This window comes from Bos mutus, chromosome 2 (assembly GCF_027580195.1).
Source record: "Bos mutus isolate GX-2022 chromosome 2, NWIPB_WYAK_1.1, whole genome shotgun sequence".
Taxonomy (NCBI): Eukaryota; Metazoa; Chordata; class Mammalia; order Artiodactyla; family Bovidae; genus Bos; species Bos mutus.
Genome location: NC_091618.1, coordinates 17,444,999 through 17,465,854, shown reverse-complemented (window position 1 = coordinate 17,465,854; position 20,856 = coordinate 17,444,999). Strand labels below are relative to the sequence as shown.

At 43.7% G+C, this 20,856-nt stretch overlaps 1 protein-coding gene across 7 annotated transcripts in view; it reads left to right on the top strand.

The window, feature by feature from the left end:
• LOC102272791 (nuclear autoantigen Sp-100) overlaps positions 1-20,856 on the top strand; it is an 80,737-nt gene that overhangs the window by 33,172 nt on the left and 26,709 nt on the right. For 2 of the 7 annotated variants that reach the window (XM_070385325.1, XM_014476791.2), the window contains exons 3-12: positions 306-474; positions 2,470-2,553; positions 4,347-4,397; positions 4,667-4,738; positions 9,237-9,386; positions 9,909-9,992; positions 13,049-13,195; positions 13,900-13,983; positions 19,039-19,092; positions 19,719-19,802. In XM_070385325.1, coding sequence (XP_070241426.1) covers positions 306-474; positions 2,470-2,553; positions 4,347-4,397; positions 4,667-4,738; positions 9,237-9,386; positions 9,909-9,992; positions 13,049-13,195; positions 13,900-13,983; positions 19,039-19,092; positions 19,719-19,802 — 979 coding nt within the window. The remainder of the gene's footprint in view (positions 1-305; positions 475-2,469; positions 2,554-4,346; positions 4,398-4,666; positions 4,739-9,236; positions 9,387-9,908; positions 9,993-13,048; positions 13,196-13,899; positions 13,984-19,038; positions 19,093-19,718; positions 19,803-20,856) is intronic. The other 5 variants (XM_070385330.1, XM_070385361.1, XM_070385352.1 and 2 more) reach the window with 5 other exon arrangements.

Genomic DNA, 20,856 nt, shown 5'->3' with positions numbered 1-20,856 from the left:
GAGTTGACCAGGCTCTTAGCTACATATTCATTAACTTTGAACTCTCTTTTAACCTTCAGAATTGTGCCTTCTTACATCTAATGTAAGTTAGGGTGAGGAGATCAGATTCACAAATGGATAGTTTTAAGAAGAGGGGATTTATTGTTTCACTTAGTAGTCATACAAATATACAGAAATGCTAAACCTCTACGTGAAAAGACACCTATGTATGGAAATTGGAATACATTAACTTGACATCTCTTTCTAGGGCTCTCTTGTAACCTGGAAGTCTGTATTTATACTTTTCTTCATTCATTGTTTTTAAGGACTGTCAAGATTCTTGTAGAAACCTGGTCCCTGTACCAAAAGTGGTGTACAATGTTCTCAGTGAGCTGGAAAAGACATTTAACCAGTCGCTTCTGGAAGCATTGTTCAGCGACGTCAACATGCAGGAATATCCTGATTTAAATCATGTTCGTAAAAGCTTTGAAAATGGTAATTAGCTTATTTTCTACCTTTTGATGTTCAAGGTCAATTCTGTTCAACAAGTATATATTGAACTCCCATCACGTGCCATAACTGGTGCTGAGCAGTGGGGATATAACAGCTAACAAAGCACACTTAAGTCTTCTCAAATCCAACCTAGGTCTTCTACATTTTCAGCAGATTCTTCACCATCTGAGCCACCAAGTTCTTCTCAAAGCTCATGTTATAAAGGTTATGGTACACCACCAACCTGGAGATCTGCTTAACCAGATACTTAGACTCACAGGAGGACCAGAGCCACAGTGGCATCTGATTTAGATGACAAATAACAGGCCAGCAGTGGTCTACACAGCAGTCCACTGAGTTGATTACTACCCATCTCAAGCTTAGCTGTGGGTATAGGATCCATCTTGGCTTAGAAACAACAGATCAACAGGGTCAGTATCTCAACAACTCCAGAATCATAGGCTTTCAGGGTCCCCTAGAGGGACAAGCCAGATTATAAGAATCACCACAACCCAAGAATGTGGTGATTCAAAGAAGACCCAAGAACAGTCCGTAGGTAGACTCTCCCAGTCCAGGTCATTTTAACCCCTCAAACCCAGGGTTGACCTGGTAACACAGAAGAAAGGCCACGTTCATCAGATTTCTAGAGTAATTAGCACAAAAGTTAACTTATATCAAATTTTCCCTTAACGGAAAAATGGTTTTAATCATATTTTCTCCTCAAATAATCACAAAGGCTATTCTCTTCCAGGGCTTGTTTTTGGTGCCACATATAACTAAATGTTGACTTTTTCCCGAGAAGGTATAATTTATCCTTTTTAAATGCTGGTGACTCACATCTACACTTGCTGCCAACCCCCTGCCCCTGGCAGAGGTCACTGCTGTCCACAAGAGCTTGGGTCAGTGACTAAACTCCAGAGGATGGGGACTGTGGTCCTATTTCTAGGACCTCTCCTGTTTCTAGGCTCCACCCTCATCCCTGTCTCGTGTGCTAAAGTCCTTCCGCCCTTAGGCCTCCTTCACCTTTTCTGGGCTTTGGGCCACTGTCCTCCTCATACCTGCCAGCTGACTTTGCTGGAACTTGACCCATGCTCTGGGGAAGACAAAGTAGTACCCGTGGCTCCCACAGTCCTGTTCATCTCACCCCTTACTGGGCATTTTCCCAGGAGGCGCTCCTGCCATCAGCTCTGAGGCAGCCTCCCACCATGTCTCCTTCCTGGACTCCTGGCAGTGATCTACCCACTAGGCTCCTTGGTTTATTTCCTTCCTCCTACATCTGCTAAGTTACTTACATGCAGGGTCTCTGGGCTGGTGTCCTGGCCTCCTCTTGTTGGCAGCCTCTTGGGTCCATGGTCCAGGAGTCGTGGGGATGCCCTGCAGTACCGCAATAGGCAATCCCTGTGTGCAGCTTCAGAGTTTCCTTTTTTGTGGGATCTGGACCACTCTGGGAGCTCCGACTAGCAACCCCACCACGCTCCCCACACCCTCTGGTTTGTCTCTTTGGAAGATGAGCATCCTCCCCAACACAATTAAGCCCAAACCTCCTCTTATCTAGAGCCTTCTTTAAAGCCTTTGGGCTTTCTCTTACACACACACACACACACACACACCCCTCTCTAGGATCCTAGTCGTGCTTCAGAAGAAATTTGTTTCTTTCTTACATTTTGAACAATGCAGTTAACACATTTCACTTCCCTTATTTATTTTGACATGTGTTGTCCACATGGTGTGACGTTTATTGTACATGACTGACAGCCTCAGGATGTTCCCAGGACTCCTTTATCCTTATATTTGAGTGGCTCATTTCTATGCAGGGAACATAGCTGCTCCCTTGCTGGGGTTTCTCTTTTCTGTCCAAGGAAGATGGGGGAACTTTACCATGAAGGTTGGGATCCACTGAGCTCTGAGTGACCCGAGAGCTGGAAATACCTAAATGTGTAATTCTGAGATGATGTTCCTGGTCTCTGGTGGAGATCTTTAATTGTGTTTTCTCTTCAGCAATCCAAGAGAGACTTAGTTATGAAGAAACTGATGGAGAAGAGAGGGAGGAGAGGCCTGCCATCCAACTGAGCCTTGAGCAAGGTGATTGAGACCAAGAACAAACCAATTCTCCCTTGCTAAGAGGAAAAAGAGAAGGGGAGGCGGAGGCCCGAGTCCTGAGCAAAGATTGAGAATCAGGGAAGAAACGATGAAGGACCACGGAGAAGTTAGGCAGGGATATTTGTATGAACATCTAAGCAGAGGCTAAGTCCTGGAGGAGTGGCTATGACAAGAGGCTTTTGCCCCAAATACCAAGACAAAGGAAGAGGAACCCAAGGTGTCAGTAACCAGATTTAAAGAGAATGGCTGCCTGAAAGTCATTGTGATTTAGAAAGAATCCTATAGGAGAAGATCAATGTGAAGTTGTGATGGGCTAATCACTATGGGCTCAAGGTCAATGTCAAAGAGGAGGCCGTTGATGATGGCAGAAGAAAGGACTGATTTAAATGTGGGGGAGGTTGTTCAAGAGCAGGAATATTCAAGGAGAAAGGTGGTCATATGGATTCAGTGGTGAGGAATGGTAGAGATGCGGAGGAGAAGATGTGGGTATTTGAGAGAGAGGGGAGAGGAAAAAGAAGAAATGAAAGGAGAAAGAGGTCAGTTCAGTTCAGTTCAGTTCAGTTGCTCAGTTGTGTCCGACTCTTTGCAACCCCATGAATCTAAGCACGCCAGGCCTCCCTGTCCATCACCAACTCCCGGAGTTCACTCAGACTCACGTCCATCGAATCAGTGATGCCATCCAGCCATCTCATCCTCTGTCATCCCCTTCTCCTCCTGACCCCAATCCCTCCCAGCATCAGAGTCTTTTCCAATGAGTCAACTCTTCGCATGAGGTGGCCAAAGCACTGGAGTTTCAGCTTTAGCATCATTCCTTCCAAAGAAATCCCAGGGCTGACCTCCTTCAGAATGGACTGGTTGGATCTCCTTGCAGTCCAAGGACACAACAAAAACAAGCAAGTTAATAACAGCTCACTTGATTGAAAGTTTCTTCTGGCAGTTGTGGGTTTATTGCCATTGGACGGTATTATCACTCATGGGCCCATTTTGCAGATAAGGAAGCTGAAATCTAGAAAGACCTTGTATGTAGTTGGCCTGGGATCAAATGAGCAAGGATGGAACCAGGCACTCTGAACCCAGAGCCTGTGTGTTCAACCCTGGATACTCCCTGGTAGCCTAATGGGACAGACAAAACCCAGAAACAAAAGGAGGGAAATATACAAAGAGGGAAGTGAAGTGAAAGTCACTCTGTCATGTCCGACTCTTTTCGACTCCATGGTCTGTAGCCCACCAGGCTCCTCTATCCATGGGATTTCCCAAGCAAGAATACTGGAGAGGGTTGCCATTCTGGAGAAAGTGGAGGAGAATCAGACGTTGAATCCTCAGGGAGAGGCTAACAAGACAGATTAAACAGACCTGTACAGGGAGGGAGTAGATGAAGAGGGGGTGGGGACTTTGTAGGAAGTAAGGTAAGGTCACCAGTCAGGGCAACTCTAGGGACTAAGGCCGGTTCACCATGGCTGTGGAAGTCAAGATAAGCCATTGCTAGGTACTGAATGGCTGGTGGAGATCATGCAGTGAGATGGCCTGGCCAAAGCCCTCTCAGCCAGGAGTGCCCCTGACCTACCTTCCACTTGAGAATTTGGGGTCAGGCTGTAAGAGTTGGATGAGATCCATCAGGCTCAGATGGTCTTTGTATTGTTGTCTACTGGGGGTCTCAAGCTTCTTATTTATTAAAAAAAAAAAGAAAGAAAGAAAAGAAAGAAAAGGGGAATTAGGGGAGGGTGGCACAGTCCCTACTTCAATTTCTGAAATAAATTTTTAATTTTCCCTCCTAGGAACTTCTAGAGGCCTGACTTGGTCTGGTGGAGAATCCTCATCTTATGATGGTCTGTTGTTGACTCTGTTCTGTGATGCTTTGCTAAGCTTGTGTCCCCTTCTAGGCTGTGCGGGGCGCAGAGCGGCTGCTTCTTTGTGTCAGAAATTTGTCAGTCTTTGCATCTGCAGTTTCTCCAAGGGTCAGTGCTCTGAGTTGCTGGGAAGGTCGCTGCTTCTGGGCTCCTTAAATGCACTTGCTGCCAGTCCCCAAAGACTCTGGGCCTGATTGTTTTGCCCCAGCATCTGGCTTCACTGTTTTCTGTTCTGTTTTTTTGGTCAGGCAGTGATCTTGGTGCTTCGATGTCATGTCTGGCAGAGACCAGTGCTACAACCAGAGTGTTGGAAGAAGCAGGTGATGGGCATTCCTCAGGGTAGGGGGTGGGGGTCGGGGGGGAGGGGAGTCCTCCCATAACTTCAATTAACCCATAACATCCTTAATGATATTCTTAATTCTTAACATTCTTATTATTTAAATTTTATTGCTCAGCGTTCTCATTTGTAATATAGGGATATTACAGGCAGATTGTCATGAGGCTATGAAATGGAACAAGGATGGGAGTGCATTTAACAGTCACTAGGTATTCACTGGGCTTCCCTGGTGGCTCAGTAGCACTGCTGACAATAGCTAGGACATGGAAACAACCTAGATGTCCACCGGCAGATGAATGGATAAGGAAGTTGTGGTACAAATACACAATGAAATATTGCTCAGCTATAAAAAAAGAACACATCTGAGTCAGTTTTAATGAGTTGGATGAAACTGGAGCCTATTATACAGAGTGAAGAAAGCCAGAAAGAGAAACACCAATACAGTATATTAATGCATATATATGGAATTTAGAAAGAGGGTAACGATGACCTATATGCAAGACAGCAAAAGAGACACAGATGTAGAGAACAGACTTTTGGACCATGGAGGAGAAGGCAAGGGTGGGACAGTATGAGAGAATAGCATTGAAACATGTGTATTACCATATGTAAAACAGATGACCAGTGCAAGTTCAATGATGAAGCAGGGCACTCAAAGCTGGTGCTCTGAGACAACCCAGAGGGATGGGGTGGGGAGGAAGGTGGGAGGGGGGTTCAGGATCGTGGACACATGTACACCCATGGTTGATTCATGTCAATGTATGGCAAAAAACATCACAATATTGTAAAGTAATTAGCCTCCAATTAAAGTTAATAAATTAATTAAAAAAAAAAAAAAAAGAATCTGCCTGCAATTCCGGAGACCCAGGTTCAGTCCCTGGGTCAGGAAGATCCTCTGGAGAAGGGAATGACTACCCACTCCAGTGTTCTTGCCTGGTAAATCCCATGGACAGAGAAGCCTGGCAGGCTACAGTCAATGGGGTTGCAAATGAGTAGGACACACCTTAGCAACTAAACAACAACAAGGTACTCAGTACATGTTTGTTCCCTGAATAAAAAGTACTGGTACCAAAAATACACTGTTCATTGAAAACATTAGTCATAACGATTTGATTTTTTTGATCATGGTATCCTGGTGGCTCAGAGGGTAAAGCGTCTGCCTGCAATGAGGGAGACCCGTGTTCGATCCCTGGGTTGGGAAGATCCCCTGGAGAAGGAAATGGCAACCCACTCCAGTATTCTTCCCTGGAGAATCCCATGGACAGAGGAACCTGGTAGGCTACAGTTCATGGGGTCGCCAAGAGTCAGACACGACTGAGCAACTTCACTTTCACTTTCACTTTCATCCCACATATTGATGCAGCCAGTAGTTTATTTAATCTTCCCCCAAACCTGAAAATGTGTGTATATTATCCCTGTTTTTCAGACAAAAAAGAATCAGCTTAGAGAATTCGGTTATTTGTACAAGTTCACCCAGCTGAAAATCAGGACTGAGCGCTGCTCTACGCAGTGTCACAGCAGGAATTCAGGGGCCCACAGCCTGGCCTCAGCTTCTACCTCAAGATCTTGGGGTAGTGACTAGCCCTCTTTGTTCCTCAGTTTCATCATCTGTAAAATGGACATGATAATAGCACCAATTTCAGAGGGTGATGGATTTTAAACAAGTTACATCATGTAAAGCGTTCACAGCCTTGTCTGGGGCTGTATCGGTGTTCCACGCATTTGTTGTTATTACTACCTTTAATCATCATCTTTATTTGCGTCTACTGCCAGAGTCCATGCTTCTAACTGTTACATTCGTAGTACAGTTTGAGATTTTTTTCTCTCATAGGTGTTCATTGGATTTACTGATTCCCCAGCTGGAAAAGCAGTGAGAATAGCAATGCCACCTTCTGGCCCAGGAAGATAAATTGAAGGTCATAGTTTTCCCTGCTTACAGCACACTACTCTATAACACATTTTAAGTCTTTATTCCATGACTCACCTTAGTAAGGAAGGAACATAGAGGAGTCTCGGGGAACTACCTACAACATGAAAGGCTCTTATATGTAGCTTCCCTTAGGGATGTATTATTTTAAAAAGAATGTTCTAAATTAGTAATCTGCTTTTATCAAAGAAGAACTTTCAAAGTGATTTTTGAAAGCACAGTAATACTTTTTTGCTACTTTAGCTTTTTTTAATTGAAGGATATTTGCTTTACAGAATTTTGTGGTTTTCTGTCAAATACCAACAAGAATCAGCCATAGGTACACCCGTGTCCCCTCCCTCCCAAATCTCCCTCCCATCTCCCTCCCCATCCCACTCTTCTAGATTGTCACAGAACCCATTTGAGTTCCCTGAGTTATACAGCAAATTCCCATTGGCTATCTATTTTATATATGGTATTGTAAGTTTCCATTTTACTCTCTCTTTTATCTCATCCTTTCCCTCCTCCTCACTCCATGTCCATATGTCTGTTTCTCCCTTGCTGCCCTGAAAATTAATTGATCAGTACAATCTTTCTAGATTCCATATGTATGTGTCAGTATACAATATTTATATTTCTCTTTCTGACTTACTTCACTCTGTATAACAGGCCCTGGGTTCATCCACCTCATTAGAACTGACTCAAACGCATTTCCTTTTATGGCCAAGTATTATTCCACTGTATATATGTACCGCAGCTTCTTTCCATTCATCTGTAGATGGACATCTAGGTTGCTTCCATGTTCTAGCTATTGTGAAAAATGACACAATGAACATTGGGATACATGTGTCTTTTTCAATTTTGGTTTTCTCAGGGTATATGCCTAGGAATGGGATTGCTGGGTCTTATGATCGTTTCATTCCTAGCTTTTTCAGGAATCTCCATACCGTCTTCCATAGTGGCTGTATCAATTTACATTCCCACCAGCAATGGGAGAGGGTTCCCTTTTCTCCACACCCACTCCAGCATTTATTGTTTGTAGACTTTCTGATGTTGGCCATTCTGACTGGTGTAAGGTGGTATCTCATTGTAGTTTCAATGTGCATTTCTCTAATAATGAGCAATGTTGAGCATATTTTCATATGTTTGTTAGCCATTTGCATGTCTTCTTTGGAGAAGTGTCCGTTTCTGTCTTATTCCCATTTTTTGATTGGGTTTTTTTTTCTGGTATTGAGTTGTATACAAGTCCGCTTGTACATTTTGGAAATTAATTCTTTGTCAGTTGTTTCCTTTGAGATTATTTTCTCCCATTCTTGTTTATAGTTTCCTTTGCTGAAAAACACAGTAATACTTTTAACAAATCACATTTATTCAAAACGTTAAGAGTTAAAAATACATATGGATGAATATATATTAGCCATTCATCTGCTAGTACAGCTGATGGAAACAGGAAAGGATAAGCGGATGGAATTGTGACAAGCAATGAGCAGAAGAGAAAGGATGCAGTGTGTGTGGGGGGGGGCGGGGGGGTTATGGAGGGAGGAGGCAATGAAGTTCTCTGAAATTCACAGCGTGGTCTGTGAGCACCCTTACCAGAAAATGAAATCCCAGAGCATCTTGATGGTGGGGAGCAAGGAATATAAAGAGAGAAACTTCAACCTAGGACTCAAATGATACACAGCAAGTCACCAGTAAATGTGTTTGAGTGTCTGACCTGACAAGGTGGGCTGACGTGCCCAGGTGAGAGGAGCGCTGTGTCTCACACCCGGCCCCCACCCCAAGGGGAGGCTCCCAGTCCTGAGGAAGAGGCACAAAACAAGCCCAGGACCCACATTCCATACTAAAACTTTGGGAAATAATTTTAAATCATGCTTCATGTTAATTACTTTGTTCAGAAAAATAACACTAAGAGAGAAAAATCCAAACTGCAGTGAAAAATATGTCTATGTGTTCATACATTATTGAGGCTGGTGGGAACAGAGTGGGAGGGGTTGATGGAATCAGTGAGGACCAGAGATGGTTGCCATGGAGGAAGGGCGTGTGTGCTGGTCCTGGGTGGTTTGCCGGGGGATTCAGTCCTTCCCCTCCCCTGCTCTGCTCGGCCCTCTGTCTCTGGCCACTGGCCCCTGCAGACTTGTTTGTCAGCTCCCCTTGCTGCTGACTCCCTGCTGGGTTCCTAGCATGGAGACCCTGGCAGGAGAGTGGGAGTAAGGGAGGAGCCGGGTGTTTCTCCATCACTGCCTCCAGCCGCAATTCTGGCAGCAGCCACAGCTCAGCCTCGACTGCACCTTCCACAAAGCAGGCAAATCATGGCTTAGCCTCTGCCTGCCCAGCGACCTCAGCCCGTGATCTCATCCTCTATCCCTCCCGTAGCTTCCTGTTGACCCTTCTTTATGTTGTCACATTTTTCCACTTGATCTTCTGTGCTCTTCCATCAGCTGTGTAGCCAATCCCTGGATTAAATATCCTCTGCTCTAAAAACTTAGAGTGCTTTGTATTTTCCTGTTGGATTCTGCTGGATGTTGGAGGAAAATAAAATATTTATAAAATATTTATAAATCAAAATGTGGTTTAGGTACAGCCTCCCCTGAAAACAGACTCTCAGATCACCTCAGTGAAACAGAAGAGATAAATGCAAAGAGGAATGATACACCCAGCAACCAGAACGATGCACTGGAAAGCCAACAAGCAAATGAACAATGTGACCAAGAATCTGAACCAACAGGTAAGGCTGGCTGGCTGGCTTTGCCTGGGGAGTAGAGATGCTTACCACGGGGGAAGGGTACGTCCAGGACATGCTGGTCCTGAGTGGTTTGCCCAGGGATTCAGTCCTTACCCTCTTAAAGGGGTCAAGAGGGCCTGACTGGTGACAGAGAATGAATTCATGCACCACTCAAGGAAACATCTATTAACAAAGAAAGGGGAAATTACACAGACACTGAGGGCAGGAACTGAGCCTAATGTACTGATGGGAAAGACCTGGAGGAAGAAAGTGAAAAAAGAAAAACTAAGAGGGTGAAGTGTCCCAGACCCAGCGAGGAAGAGAAACAGAAACAAGAGTCAGGGAGAGATTGGCTCCAGAATCAGTGCAGCGCGGCACTTTCATGGGGTGAAGGCGGCAATAAGTGCAGACAGGCTGAAAGTAGACACATAAGAAGGGAAGAGAAGTCGGGGAAGAGGCGAGAAAATGGAAATAGGGCAAAGCAAAGCTCTGCTGTGTGTCAGCTGTGGTCTTTTTTATCTTCAGAGTTCTGTGAACCAGCACCTATTCAATCAAATAATTCAGATGACGGGGAGGAGACACCCGACCTGTTGCCTTCTAACAAAGACAGTAATTATTACTTACCTTACCTATTTTCTTTCTTTTTTTTAACTTTTATTTCATCCTTTTTTTTTTTAATGGCCATGTTACATGCATGTGAGATCTTAGTTTCCTGGACAAGGATTGAGCCCATGTCCCCTGCATTGGAAACGCAGTCTTAACCATTGAATTGCCAGGGAAGTGTCGTATCTTACCAATTTTCTAATTACATCTTTGTTTTCCTTTGCTAACCCATACTACCTCACCCCTTCAAGATCCTAACACCATCCAAGACAATGCAGCCTTACCCACAAACTCTAGCTGACTTAGCAGGTGTAAATTGCAATGGAGAAGGAAAGCTGAACTCTTTGGTGGACAGGGTGTCCCTGGGAAGAAGGTGCAAAAAGGAAGAATAGGAAAAGGTGGGCTGGGGAGCATCAAATAACAAAGTACAAGAATGAGATAGATTTTAGATACATTGACATGGAATCCAAATAATGCCATGTTGTGGAGTTGATGAAAAGAATTAAGTTGCAACTTCCTTTTCAGAGGTTATAGCAAAAACACGGAAATCACACAAGATGCTGCAGGTCAGATTTGCATGAAAGGAAGCTCAGATGAAGGGCTAGAAAGAAAGTGACAGGTAGAGGGATGTGGTGCGCTGAACACTGGCGAAACAGGGAGAACTTTGGTGATGATCTGAGAGCTTAAATGAGGAAAATATATAGAACGACAAAATTGACACAGAGGAGACATACAGAGGTCATATTAATATGACCTCTGAGAATAGGAGAATAGGAGAAAGTAGGGAACATAATAGAGAATGGATACATTGAAAAAGCAAGTAGAGGACAGCAGGGTCAGGCCAAGGGTGAGACCCTGGGGCACACCTAAGGACTGTCTTACTGTTGGCACCTTCGTGAGTCCTGGGCACCTCCTTTGCCTCATCCTAGACACTGCTAGGTCTTGGGGACAGTGATTTTTAAAATGCAGAGGAAAAGAGATGAATAGAGGAAGATATCAATGAAAAAGAATACCAAAAAACCAGAAAACTGGAGGTGGGAGAGGCACAAAGAGGATAACTTGATAACAAATGAAAAATTGGTAGAGAGTGGACCATACAGAGAGAGGAGACAAATCAAGACGCTATCCCATTAGAGGAGACTGTCATCAAAAAGGAGGCACAAAGAGTCTGTAATGATCAAAATATCCCTGGAACCCCCCAGATAAAAACAGACGTCTCCCCAGTCATCTTCACCCTCCCCACGGTCTCCATAACACCCATGAGCTCTTGTTTCCTGGGCGTACATCTTCAGCCTACACTTGATCTCTAGACTCATTCCACCAAGTGCCTGGAGATCTTTATTCAAAGATCTGTTGGAAGGATTTCCCTATAGTCCAGTGGTTAGGGCTCTGTGCTTCCATTGCAGGGGGCGAAGGTTAGATCCCTGGTTGGGGAATTGAGATCCCACCTGCCACACAGCATGGCCAAAAAAAAAAAAAAGGTCTGTTGGACATCTCAATTCGGAGGCCATATCTGTAACTATCTATTGCTGTGTAACTAACAGTCACAAAACTGAGCGGATTAAACCAATCATGGTTTTCCTTCTCACTTCCATCAATTCTAACTTTAAAATCTTTCCAGCTTGTCCAATTGTTCTCCAGTCTTTGCTGTGCCCATGCTAAGTTGCTTCAGTCATGTCCGACTCTGTGCTACCCCATGGACTGTAGCCTGCCAGACTTCTCTGTCCCTGGGATTTCCCAGGCAAGAACACTGGAGTAGGTGGCCATGCCCTCCTCCAGGGGACCTTCCCAACGCAGGGATTGAATCAGTGTCTTTTATAAGTCTCCTGCATTGGCAGGCGAGTTCTTTACCACAAGGCTTGCTATAATCCACGTCCTGCCACTTCTCACTTCAAATAGAACAGTCTCCTGCTCATTTCTTCCCTCCTGTCTCACTTCCTTCAGATTCACTCTCTGCATTTTAGCTCAGTAGACCTTTCCAAAATGCAGACCAGTTCATAAGGTTTTCCTGTTTAAAGCCCAATACCATCCCTGGGTTGGGAAGATCTCCTGGGGGAAGGCATGGCAACCCACCCCAGTATTCTTGCCTGGGAAATCCCATGGACAGAGGATCCTGGGATTGCAAAGAGTCAGACATGACTTAGCATGCACGCACGCACCTTCTTGTGGCCCTCGGCATGAAGTCAAAGCTGCAGGTGTGGAGTACTGACACATACCTACCAGTTGTGTATTTCCCCATCATACTACATTCCCATCACACCAAACTCCTTTTAGTTACTTAAATTTGACAAGCTCTCTCAACCATCCCTGCCTTTTCATATGCCTTTGGAAAACAGTTTTGTATAATCTTCCAAAGTAGAAAATACAGGTAGCTTATAACTTAGCAATTACACTCTTCAACAAATCAATAGAAATGTATATTATCACCACACACACAAAAGATTGTTCACCATAGCATTATTTGTCATAGTCTAAAACTTGAGCCAGCACAAATGGAGATTTTTTAGTTTTATTTTTTAATGGATAATTTCTGTAATGAATGTTATACAGCAGTGAGAAAATATATATAACTGGATACAGATGACTATTGCACACATAATGTTGATAAAAGAAGCTAAATCCATATCCACCCTGCCCCCAAAAGAACAGACAGAACGAGAGTGAATGATTCCACTTAAGAGTGTTAGTCACTCAGTCATGTCGGACTCTGCAACCACCTGGACTGTAGCCCACCAGGTTCCTCTCTCCAAGGGACTTCCTAGGCAAGAATACTAGAGTGGGCTGTCATTCCCCTCTCCAGGGGACCTTCCTGACCCAAGGATCGAACCCAGACTCCTGCATTGCAGGCACATTCTTTATCATCTGAGCCACTAGGGAAGCTCTGATTCCACTTAGAGTTGAGAGGGGCATGAAGGAAGGGACAGAGTTGAGCAGCAAACGGGAAAAGGGTGGGGTGGAGCCTCCCTCTGCAGTAAGATGACAGGAAGAAGACTTCTTAATGCTAGTGAGCTCCTTTTTGGGGAGACAAATTAAAATTTTTCATTCATTAAAATTTGATCCAGGAGCAAAGCCATCCAACCATGGACTACAAATCAATTCCTGTTCTGTCCATCTAGTGGATATAAAGAAGGAAAAGCCATTTTTTAACTCAGAAGTTCAACTGCAAGCCCGAGCAAGGACTGGCTATAACCGCGTGTCTGACATAATAGGTAAGGTTGACAGAGATAAAGTGGAGCGGGGGTCACGGGAACCAGGCAAGAGGCTGGGGCATCAGGGTCCAGCCAGCCAGTTCAGGTGGCTTTGGGCAGAGGAAAGAAGGGCAGGGAACCAGCACCCTGTGTTTAGCAGAAGAGATTCCCCAGGGACCCGAAAAATATCAGAAGACAGATGATGGGTAATAAATATTGATGTCCAGGAGACTATTTCCAAAGTAAGAGAGGAAAGTATAAGAAAGAAAGAAAATGGGGGTAAAAATAGAGAGCCAAGATATTCAAGAGAGTAGATGGAAAAGAAACACATGAAGACAAAGTGAGGTATCAAGAGATACCGTCCCTGGAATGAGAGGCATAAGTAAGGAAAAGGGGCCAAGAGGAAAGTGAAGAAGTAAAATGAGAAAGAAAGAAAGAGGTGGAATGGAATAGAGGGTCAGAGGTAGATCTAGGGTGGGGGTGAGGGGTAGCAGGAGGGTGGGGGAGGGGAGTGCGGGCAGGATGGGCGGAGCCGCCCTCTGCGTGTGAGCGTCATCACCTTTCATGCAGGACCGGGAGCAACCTGCAGCTCACCCACATTCAAGCACAGACCACGTGCCTTGAATTAACTTAGCTTCTGGGTCTCCCCGGTGCTCTCATTCTGGGGTTTCCTGCTGCGTGGGCTCCACCCTGAGATCCTAAGGGGGAGTTGTTCCTCTGTGCAGTGATCAGCAGTGAGGACTCTGCAGAATCCAGTGATGGAGACGAGTTCCCAGAACCCTCCACGTCAACACCAGGAAGGATAACTGGTAAGGAAGTGGGAGAGCAAGACCAGGGCTGCAGGAATCTGCACGAGAGCTACTGTTTCTGGAGCATCTTACTCGGAGCCCCTTATGAACCATGGACCCAATTTTTCTTGGAATCGTATCCTCTAAATTTTACTGTTATGGGAAATGCAGGATGATATGAAATCTCTATCTGAGGATGAGGTCTATTAACTGATGGTTGTTGCCATTTAGTTGCTCAGTCGTGTCCAACACTTTTGTGATTCCAAGGACTTTAGTCCATCAGGCTCTTCTGTCCATGGGATTTCCCAGCCAAGAATACTGGAATGGGTTGCTATTTCTTTCTCCACTATTAATTGATGGGTTCCATTAATTAATACATGTTTTCTATTTTATTATATAAAGAAATAAACTTTAAAAGTAATGAGTGTGTTTAAAACTACTAGTTGCTGTATCTATAAAATGTTAGATTTTTTTCAATGATTTTGTTTATTTACTTATTTATTCCTGGCTGTGCTGGGTCTTCATTGCTGCCTGATTTTTTTCGATAATTTTATTTATTTACTTATTTATTCCTGGCTGTGCTGGGTCTTCATTGCTGCCTTGGCTTTTCTCTAGTCGTAGCGAGCAGGGGCTACTCTCTAGTGATGGTCCTTAGGCTTCTCTCATTGCAGTGGCTTCTCTTGTTGGGGAGCACAGGCTCTAGGACACGTGGGCTTCAGTAATTGTGGCACAGGGGCTCAGTAGTTAAGGCTCCTCTAGAGCACGGGCTCAGCAACTGTAGCACGTGGACTCAGTTGCTCTGCTGCATTTGGGATCTTTCTGGATCAGGGACTGAACCCAAGTCTCCTGCTTGGCAGATGGATTCTTTACCACTGAGCCACCAGGGAAGCCCCAAAATGTTGGATTTATATGGTGATTTCTACCAAGAACAGAAAGTTTAATATGGTTGGCAGTGCACGGGTTAAGTGCACCAACTCTCAGTGCAGTTGAAAATCTCCTCACTTACACTCAGCCTCCACATACGCAGGTCCTCATCCACGTTGTTGTTGTTCAGTTACTCAGTCGTGTCCGACTCTTTGTGACCCCTTGGACTGCAGCACACCAGGCTTCCCTGTCCATCACCAACTCCCAGAGCTTGCTCAAACTCATGTCCATTGAATCAGTGGTGATGCCCTCCAACCATCTCATCCCCTGTCGTCCCCTTCTCCTCCTGCCTTCAATCTTTCCCAGCATCAGGGCCTTTTCTAATCAGTCAGCGCTTCACATCAGGTGGCCGAAGTACTCGAGTTTCAGTTTCTCAATCCATGAATTCCACCAACTGTGGATTGTCAAGTGATGTAGTAAACTAGTGTTTACTATGAAAAAAAAAATCTGAGTCTCATCTGGACCTGTGTTGCTCAAATCCATATCGTTCAAGTATGAACTGTATTCCTTTATTGGAAATTCATATTATTATCTGGAGAAGGAAATGGCAACCCACTCCAGTATTCTTGCCTAGAAAATCCCATGGACAGAGGAACCTGGTAGTCCATGGGGTCGCAAAGAGTCGGACATGACTGAGCGACTTCACTTTCACTTTCATGTTATTATCTGATCACAAACTTGATGAGTTACCGTGTCACAGATAACTCATCTAGCTATCTATTATTACCAGAAATAAAGACTTCAGATAAGGTATTCTGAAACCCAAAGTGTTTTTGACAATTCTTCAGCAAGTCATGGCATATACAGTGATTTTTCAAAGGACCTTTGCAAACAATCTTACAACTTTAAAGGGTGAGCAGGACAGACATTGCCATCGTTGTTTCTAGATGAGAAAACACAATCATATAAATGTTTCAAGGTCTCTAATAAGTCTCATGAGAGATGAAAGGGAATAACAAAGCTGGCATTCTGGATTCTACATTATTTCCTTTGTAAAACTGGAGCTCCAAATGATTATCTAAATGTTGTTTCCTCAGTCCTGGCGGCAGCCAGTGTTGCCATAAGATCTGTATCTCTGTAGTGTACAAATCGGTGATTTTTTTCCTCCCTTTCTACTTTCTAGACCCAGACAATATTAGAAACGTACCTATTTATAGAAACACACTAAGAAAAGTCCTAAAAAGAAGCAAAAATATTCCTTGATCTTGATGCTACAAAAGAGTAATATTTTAAATAAAACATTCAATCTATTTACTCACTAGATTTATCAAGTATATGTTCAGTTGCTCAGTTGTGTCCAACTCTGTGCAACTCCATGGACTGTAGCCTGCCAGGCTCCTCTGTCCATGGAATTCTCTAGGCAAGAATACTGGAGTGGGTTGCCATTCCCTTCTCCAGGGAATCTTCCCAACCCAGGGATCTCCCGCATTGCAGTTAGAGTCTTTACCATCTGAGCCACCAGGGAAGCCCAAGTGAAATATAAATTGACTTCAGTTTTTGGGGAGTCCACCTTCTACTTTCATCTTAGTTGAGTAGGTAAATGGCTCTAAAAGATAGTCCCAAAACATATCTGTGGTTCAAACGCATGAGAAGATTATTTTCCAGGCTTGCAAATAGTTCAAGGACACCAGGTTGGCAGGGGGTGGGAGGAGGTGAGAAGAGGAGACTCAGTCTTGACCAGGGAAACAGCAGATGAGTGACGTGTGAAAAAGACAATAGAAGGGGTCAGAAGCAGAAGACAGAGAAGGGTAGGATGGTGAAGTTTCAAGCAGAGCGGAGTCTCCCCTTGCGTTTGAATCGTCTCTGCTGCGGGGATAGGGGATGGAGCAGCACTAACCTAAATGGCAGGTGACCTACATGAACACACCACACTTGCCTTGGCTTTTCAAGACTTTGTGAGTTTTCTTGTTAGGGAATTTCCTGCTCCGTGGGTTCCTTGGTCACACACCCAGACTCCTCAAGAAGTTCCTTTGTGCAGAGGCCAATAACCTTTAGTCTTTAGGATCCAGTGAGGGAGGAGAAGCCCAATAAGCCACTGTCTCTCCATCCCAGATGGCTCAAGTAGGAAGATCAGGATTGCAGCCCTGGACCACAAATATCCAGAGTCTAAATCAGAGTTCTGTTTTCCTGATGAATCTTATTCTGACCGTTCTCCATATGCCTTGATTTAATTACTTCTAGGATATCATTTTCCACATTTAACTTCTCTGGCTATGTTGGGAAGTGGAAAGAGGCAAGAAGGTATTATATATAAATTGTTGTTTAACTGGGTGAGCCCAATCAGTTGCTATATTGAAACTGTAGTAAAAATATGCTAGTAAAATGATATTTTTAGTACACACTATAACAGCTATTAATGCTAAACAGTGGAAATAGTATACTTGTTCTCCAGCATGCTTTTATTCTATAGAGCATACCAAGCACAGTATTCCTCTATTCGTTGTTAATATTATCTTTAGTCCCCAACTTAGAAAGTCTTCACAGAGTAATTTGTGCTTCTGTTAAATTATTGATGGAAAATGGTTTCAGACCAAATACTCTCAAACCCTAATTATAGTTAAACCATTGGCTAACAGTGATTTTTCATAGGGTTTTTGTAAATAAAGCTTCATTTTGTTTTTACAAAAACCTTAACAGACAGTGAGGGTAACCAGGTTCTCCCAGGTTTATAGATGAGGCAACTGGAATTGGTAATGTCTGAGGGTCTTTTGATCTTTCCAGGTTTGAGGGTCTTTTGGTCTTCCCAGTTGGCCCTAGTGGTAAAGAACCCACGTGCTAATGGGGGAGATGTGAGAGACTCAGGTTCAGTCGCTGGGTCAGGAAAGATCTCCTGGAGGAGGGCATGGCAACCCACTCCAGCATTCTTGCCTGGAGAATGTCATGGACAGAGGAGCCTGGTGGGCTATGGTCCACAGGGTCACATAGAGTCAGACAAGACTGAAGTGACTTAGCACGCATGCAAGCATTCACGAGTTATTTTTTATGAATTCACATGGAGAGTACAAGGCCGGACTGGGCAGGACTCCGACATGACATACCTGCAACGTGACACTGACCTATAGTCATATTCAAAATATCTTCAGAAATGAAGTATCATTTTATGTTCATAACAGCCTAAAATATCAGTCAGAAGACTGCTGTTCCCTCATTTCACAGATGAGAAAACTCCAGCACATAAACATTTAAGGGTCTTTTACACATATGGATAAAAGTGAAAGTGTTAGTTGCTCAGTCATGTCCAACTCTGTATGAACCCAACGACTGTAGCCCACCAGGCTCCTCACTCCATGGAATTCTCCAGGCAAGACTATTGGAGTGGGTGGCCATTCCCTTCTCCAGGGGATCTTCCCGACCTAGGGATCAAAGCCAGGTCTACCACATTGCAGGCAGATTCTTTATCATCCTGAGCCGCCGGGGAAGCCCCAAGAATACTGAAGTGGGTAGCCATTCGCTTCCCCAGGGGATCTTCTCAACCCAGGGATTGAATCCACATCTCCTCCTTGGCAGGTGGATTCTTTACCATCTGAGCCACCAGGGAAGCCCATTACACATCATACATGGAAACTTACAGAAACTTACCAGAAGGACAGAACTAACAATCTGGACTCTTAGGAAACATTTGTAATCCTTTATTCAAAATCTTTAACACAACGTTATAAAGCAACTATACCCCAATAAAAACTGATAAAAATTTTAAAGCCAGATGTAAAATAATAATGCTTCATTATTTTAGAAAGGCAGTGTGGTGTATATCCTATAGCTTACAAGACAACCCAATAAGTTTGGGACAGAATCTCATTCTCAAATAGACTGTGTTAGTGTTCCTGCAGCAAATTGTGTGAATTCACATCAACTGTGATAAATATTTTATTGAACTCGTGGCTGCCAAAGTCCAGGTTCGTTGCCAAATTAGTTAGCTGCAAGCCTATGAAAAAATACTGGTTTTCAAAACTTCTTTGACTTTGCAACTAAGATTGAAGGATTGGGGGTCTTCACTCCATTTGGTAGTGATCTTTTTCCCTTAGATGAGAAGAGACAGTAATGTTCATCATTGCATCTTTATAGCCTACATCCTGTCTGTAATGTGAGTATTCATAAGTTCATAACTCTTTTCGATATAGATTACTGGTTGTATTTTCCTTTGCTTACTAGATCCGTCAGCCATTGGAAGCACATCTATTTTCAGAACGAGCAGTAGGAAGAGACGTAAGAACAATTAAAACTCTTGCAGTAACAGATATCTTTCTTTGCTACAAAACCCCCCTTCAACTTTTTGGTTATATCATTGAAAATGAAGCGATAAATTTATAAGTATTTTAGACGATTCACATTTGTTTTGAATTAGGTGAGCTGGGCTAATTGATGTAACACAAAGACCTCAAGAAGTTGAGGGTTGCAGTGCAATACAAGTTTATTCTTCACTCATATAAAAGGATAAAGCGGTTCCCAGGTTGGAGGGGTGCTCACTGAGGGCCCAGCTGATGGAGGCTCTGATGTTGAAATTGTTGCTTCCACGGTCCCTCTGGATAAGAAACAGAGAGAAAGAAGGAATGTTAATATGTGCAGACAAGAGGAAAGGGTAAAAGCTAGTGACCAAAGGGAGTGCCTTCCTTAGCAAAGTCCTGGCCACTCCCAGCCTTGGGGGTGGTTCCTGGAGCAACCTTGACCACCAGATCAGATGGAGCCACGGGAGGTGCCTGGTGGGAGAATTATCCTTAACCCTCTTACACAAGCTTCCCTTTTCCAAATTTCCTTTTAAAGAATTCCATGCTGTATTGGTTGGTCCTAGGACACAGACTGAGATTGTAAAGGACTTTTATTTCTTTCTGCAGGGATGAGCGGTGGTGACTCTTCAGACTTGAGTAACGAAGGAGAGCCTCAGGCAACATCTAGTTCAGCCCTAATAAATGGGTCAGGTAAAGAAGATTAGGATGTCCAGCCTTGGCCTGCAGCATGTCAGGAGTCTGAATTTAAAGCTACTGCTTCCAGATGCATTTCATTCTGAGCTCCCTGACTACCTTGTATCCAGTTAATCCTGGAAACTACTTCTGGGATTTTTAGAAAATGGAAGGAGGCAGGGAATTATTATAAATTCACGCTTAACAAAATGAGTATAATAATATAATATAATAATGTGTGTGTGCTCAGTCATGTCCAACTCTGTGACCCCATGAACTGTAGCCTGCCACGTTCCTCTGTCCATGGGATTTCTCAGGCAAGAATACTGGACTGGTTTGCCATTTCCTACTCCAAGGGAACTTCCCGATTCAGGGATTGAACCCACATTTCCTGCACTGGCAGGTGGATTCTTTCCCACTGCACCACCTGGGAACCCCTAGTAACTAAATGTGTACTTTTATATTCCTAGTTTAGCAGAAACAATTACCACAATGATGGTATCTTTTTAAGCACTTACTGTCATGTCTACTAACACCAAGATCCTAGATTTCTATAGTGGTATACTGGTTGACACTAATGCCATTTGTAATTATAAACACATCAAAAGACAACTGGTCCTGCTGTGTAATTATAGACAGAAATAAAAGCTTAAGATCAACCATTCTAAAACTTTAGTATAGATTTTGTCAGATATTCAACATATTGTGTTTAGATTGTCTGATGGTATTTTAAATTCCCTTGGCAAATAAGATCTTACTCTGCCATCACAAAGTCTTTAAGACTTAGGCAGGCTAGCTATTGCTTCCCCATTTTGGGATGAGGAAATATTAATGGATGTACAAATGTTTAAGGATAAAAAGGAGTGACTATTTTATGTAACAGAAAGATAAGAGCTGTGTTGCATGACCAGAGTCCAAAGAGGAGATACAGGGATCTGGCATAGTCACAAGGGAATGTATCAGTGTCTGATGCAAGAAAGTATATTTAACAATAATAAATGCATATCTTCTAGTCCCATTACTTCATGGCAAATAGATGGAGAAACAATGGAGACAGTGAGAGACTTTATTT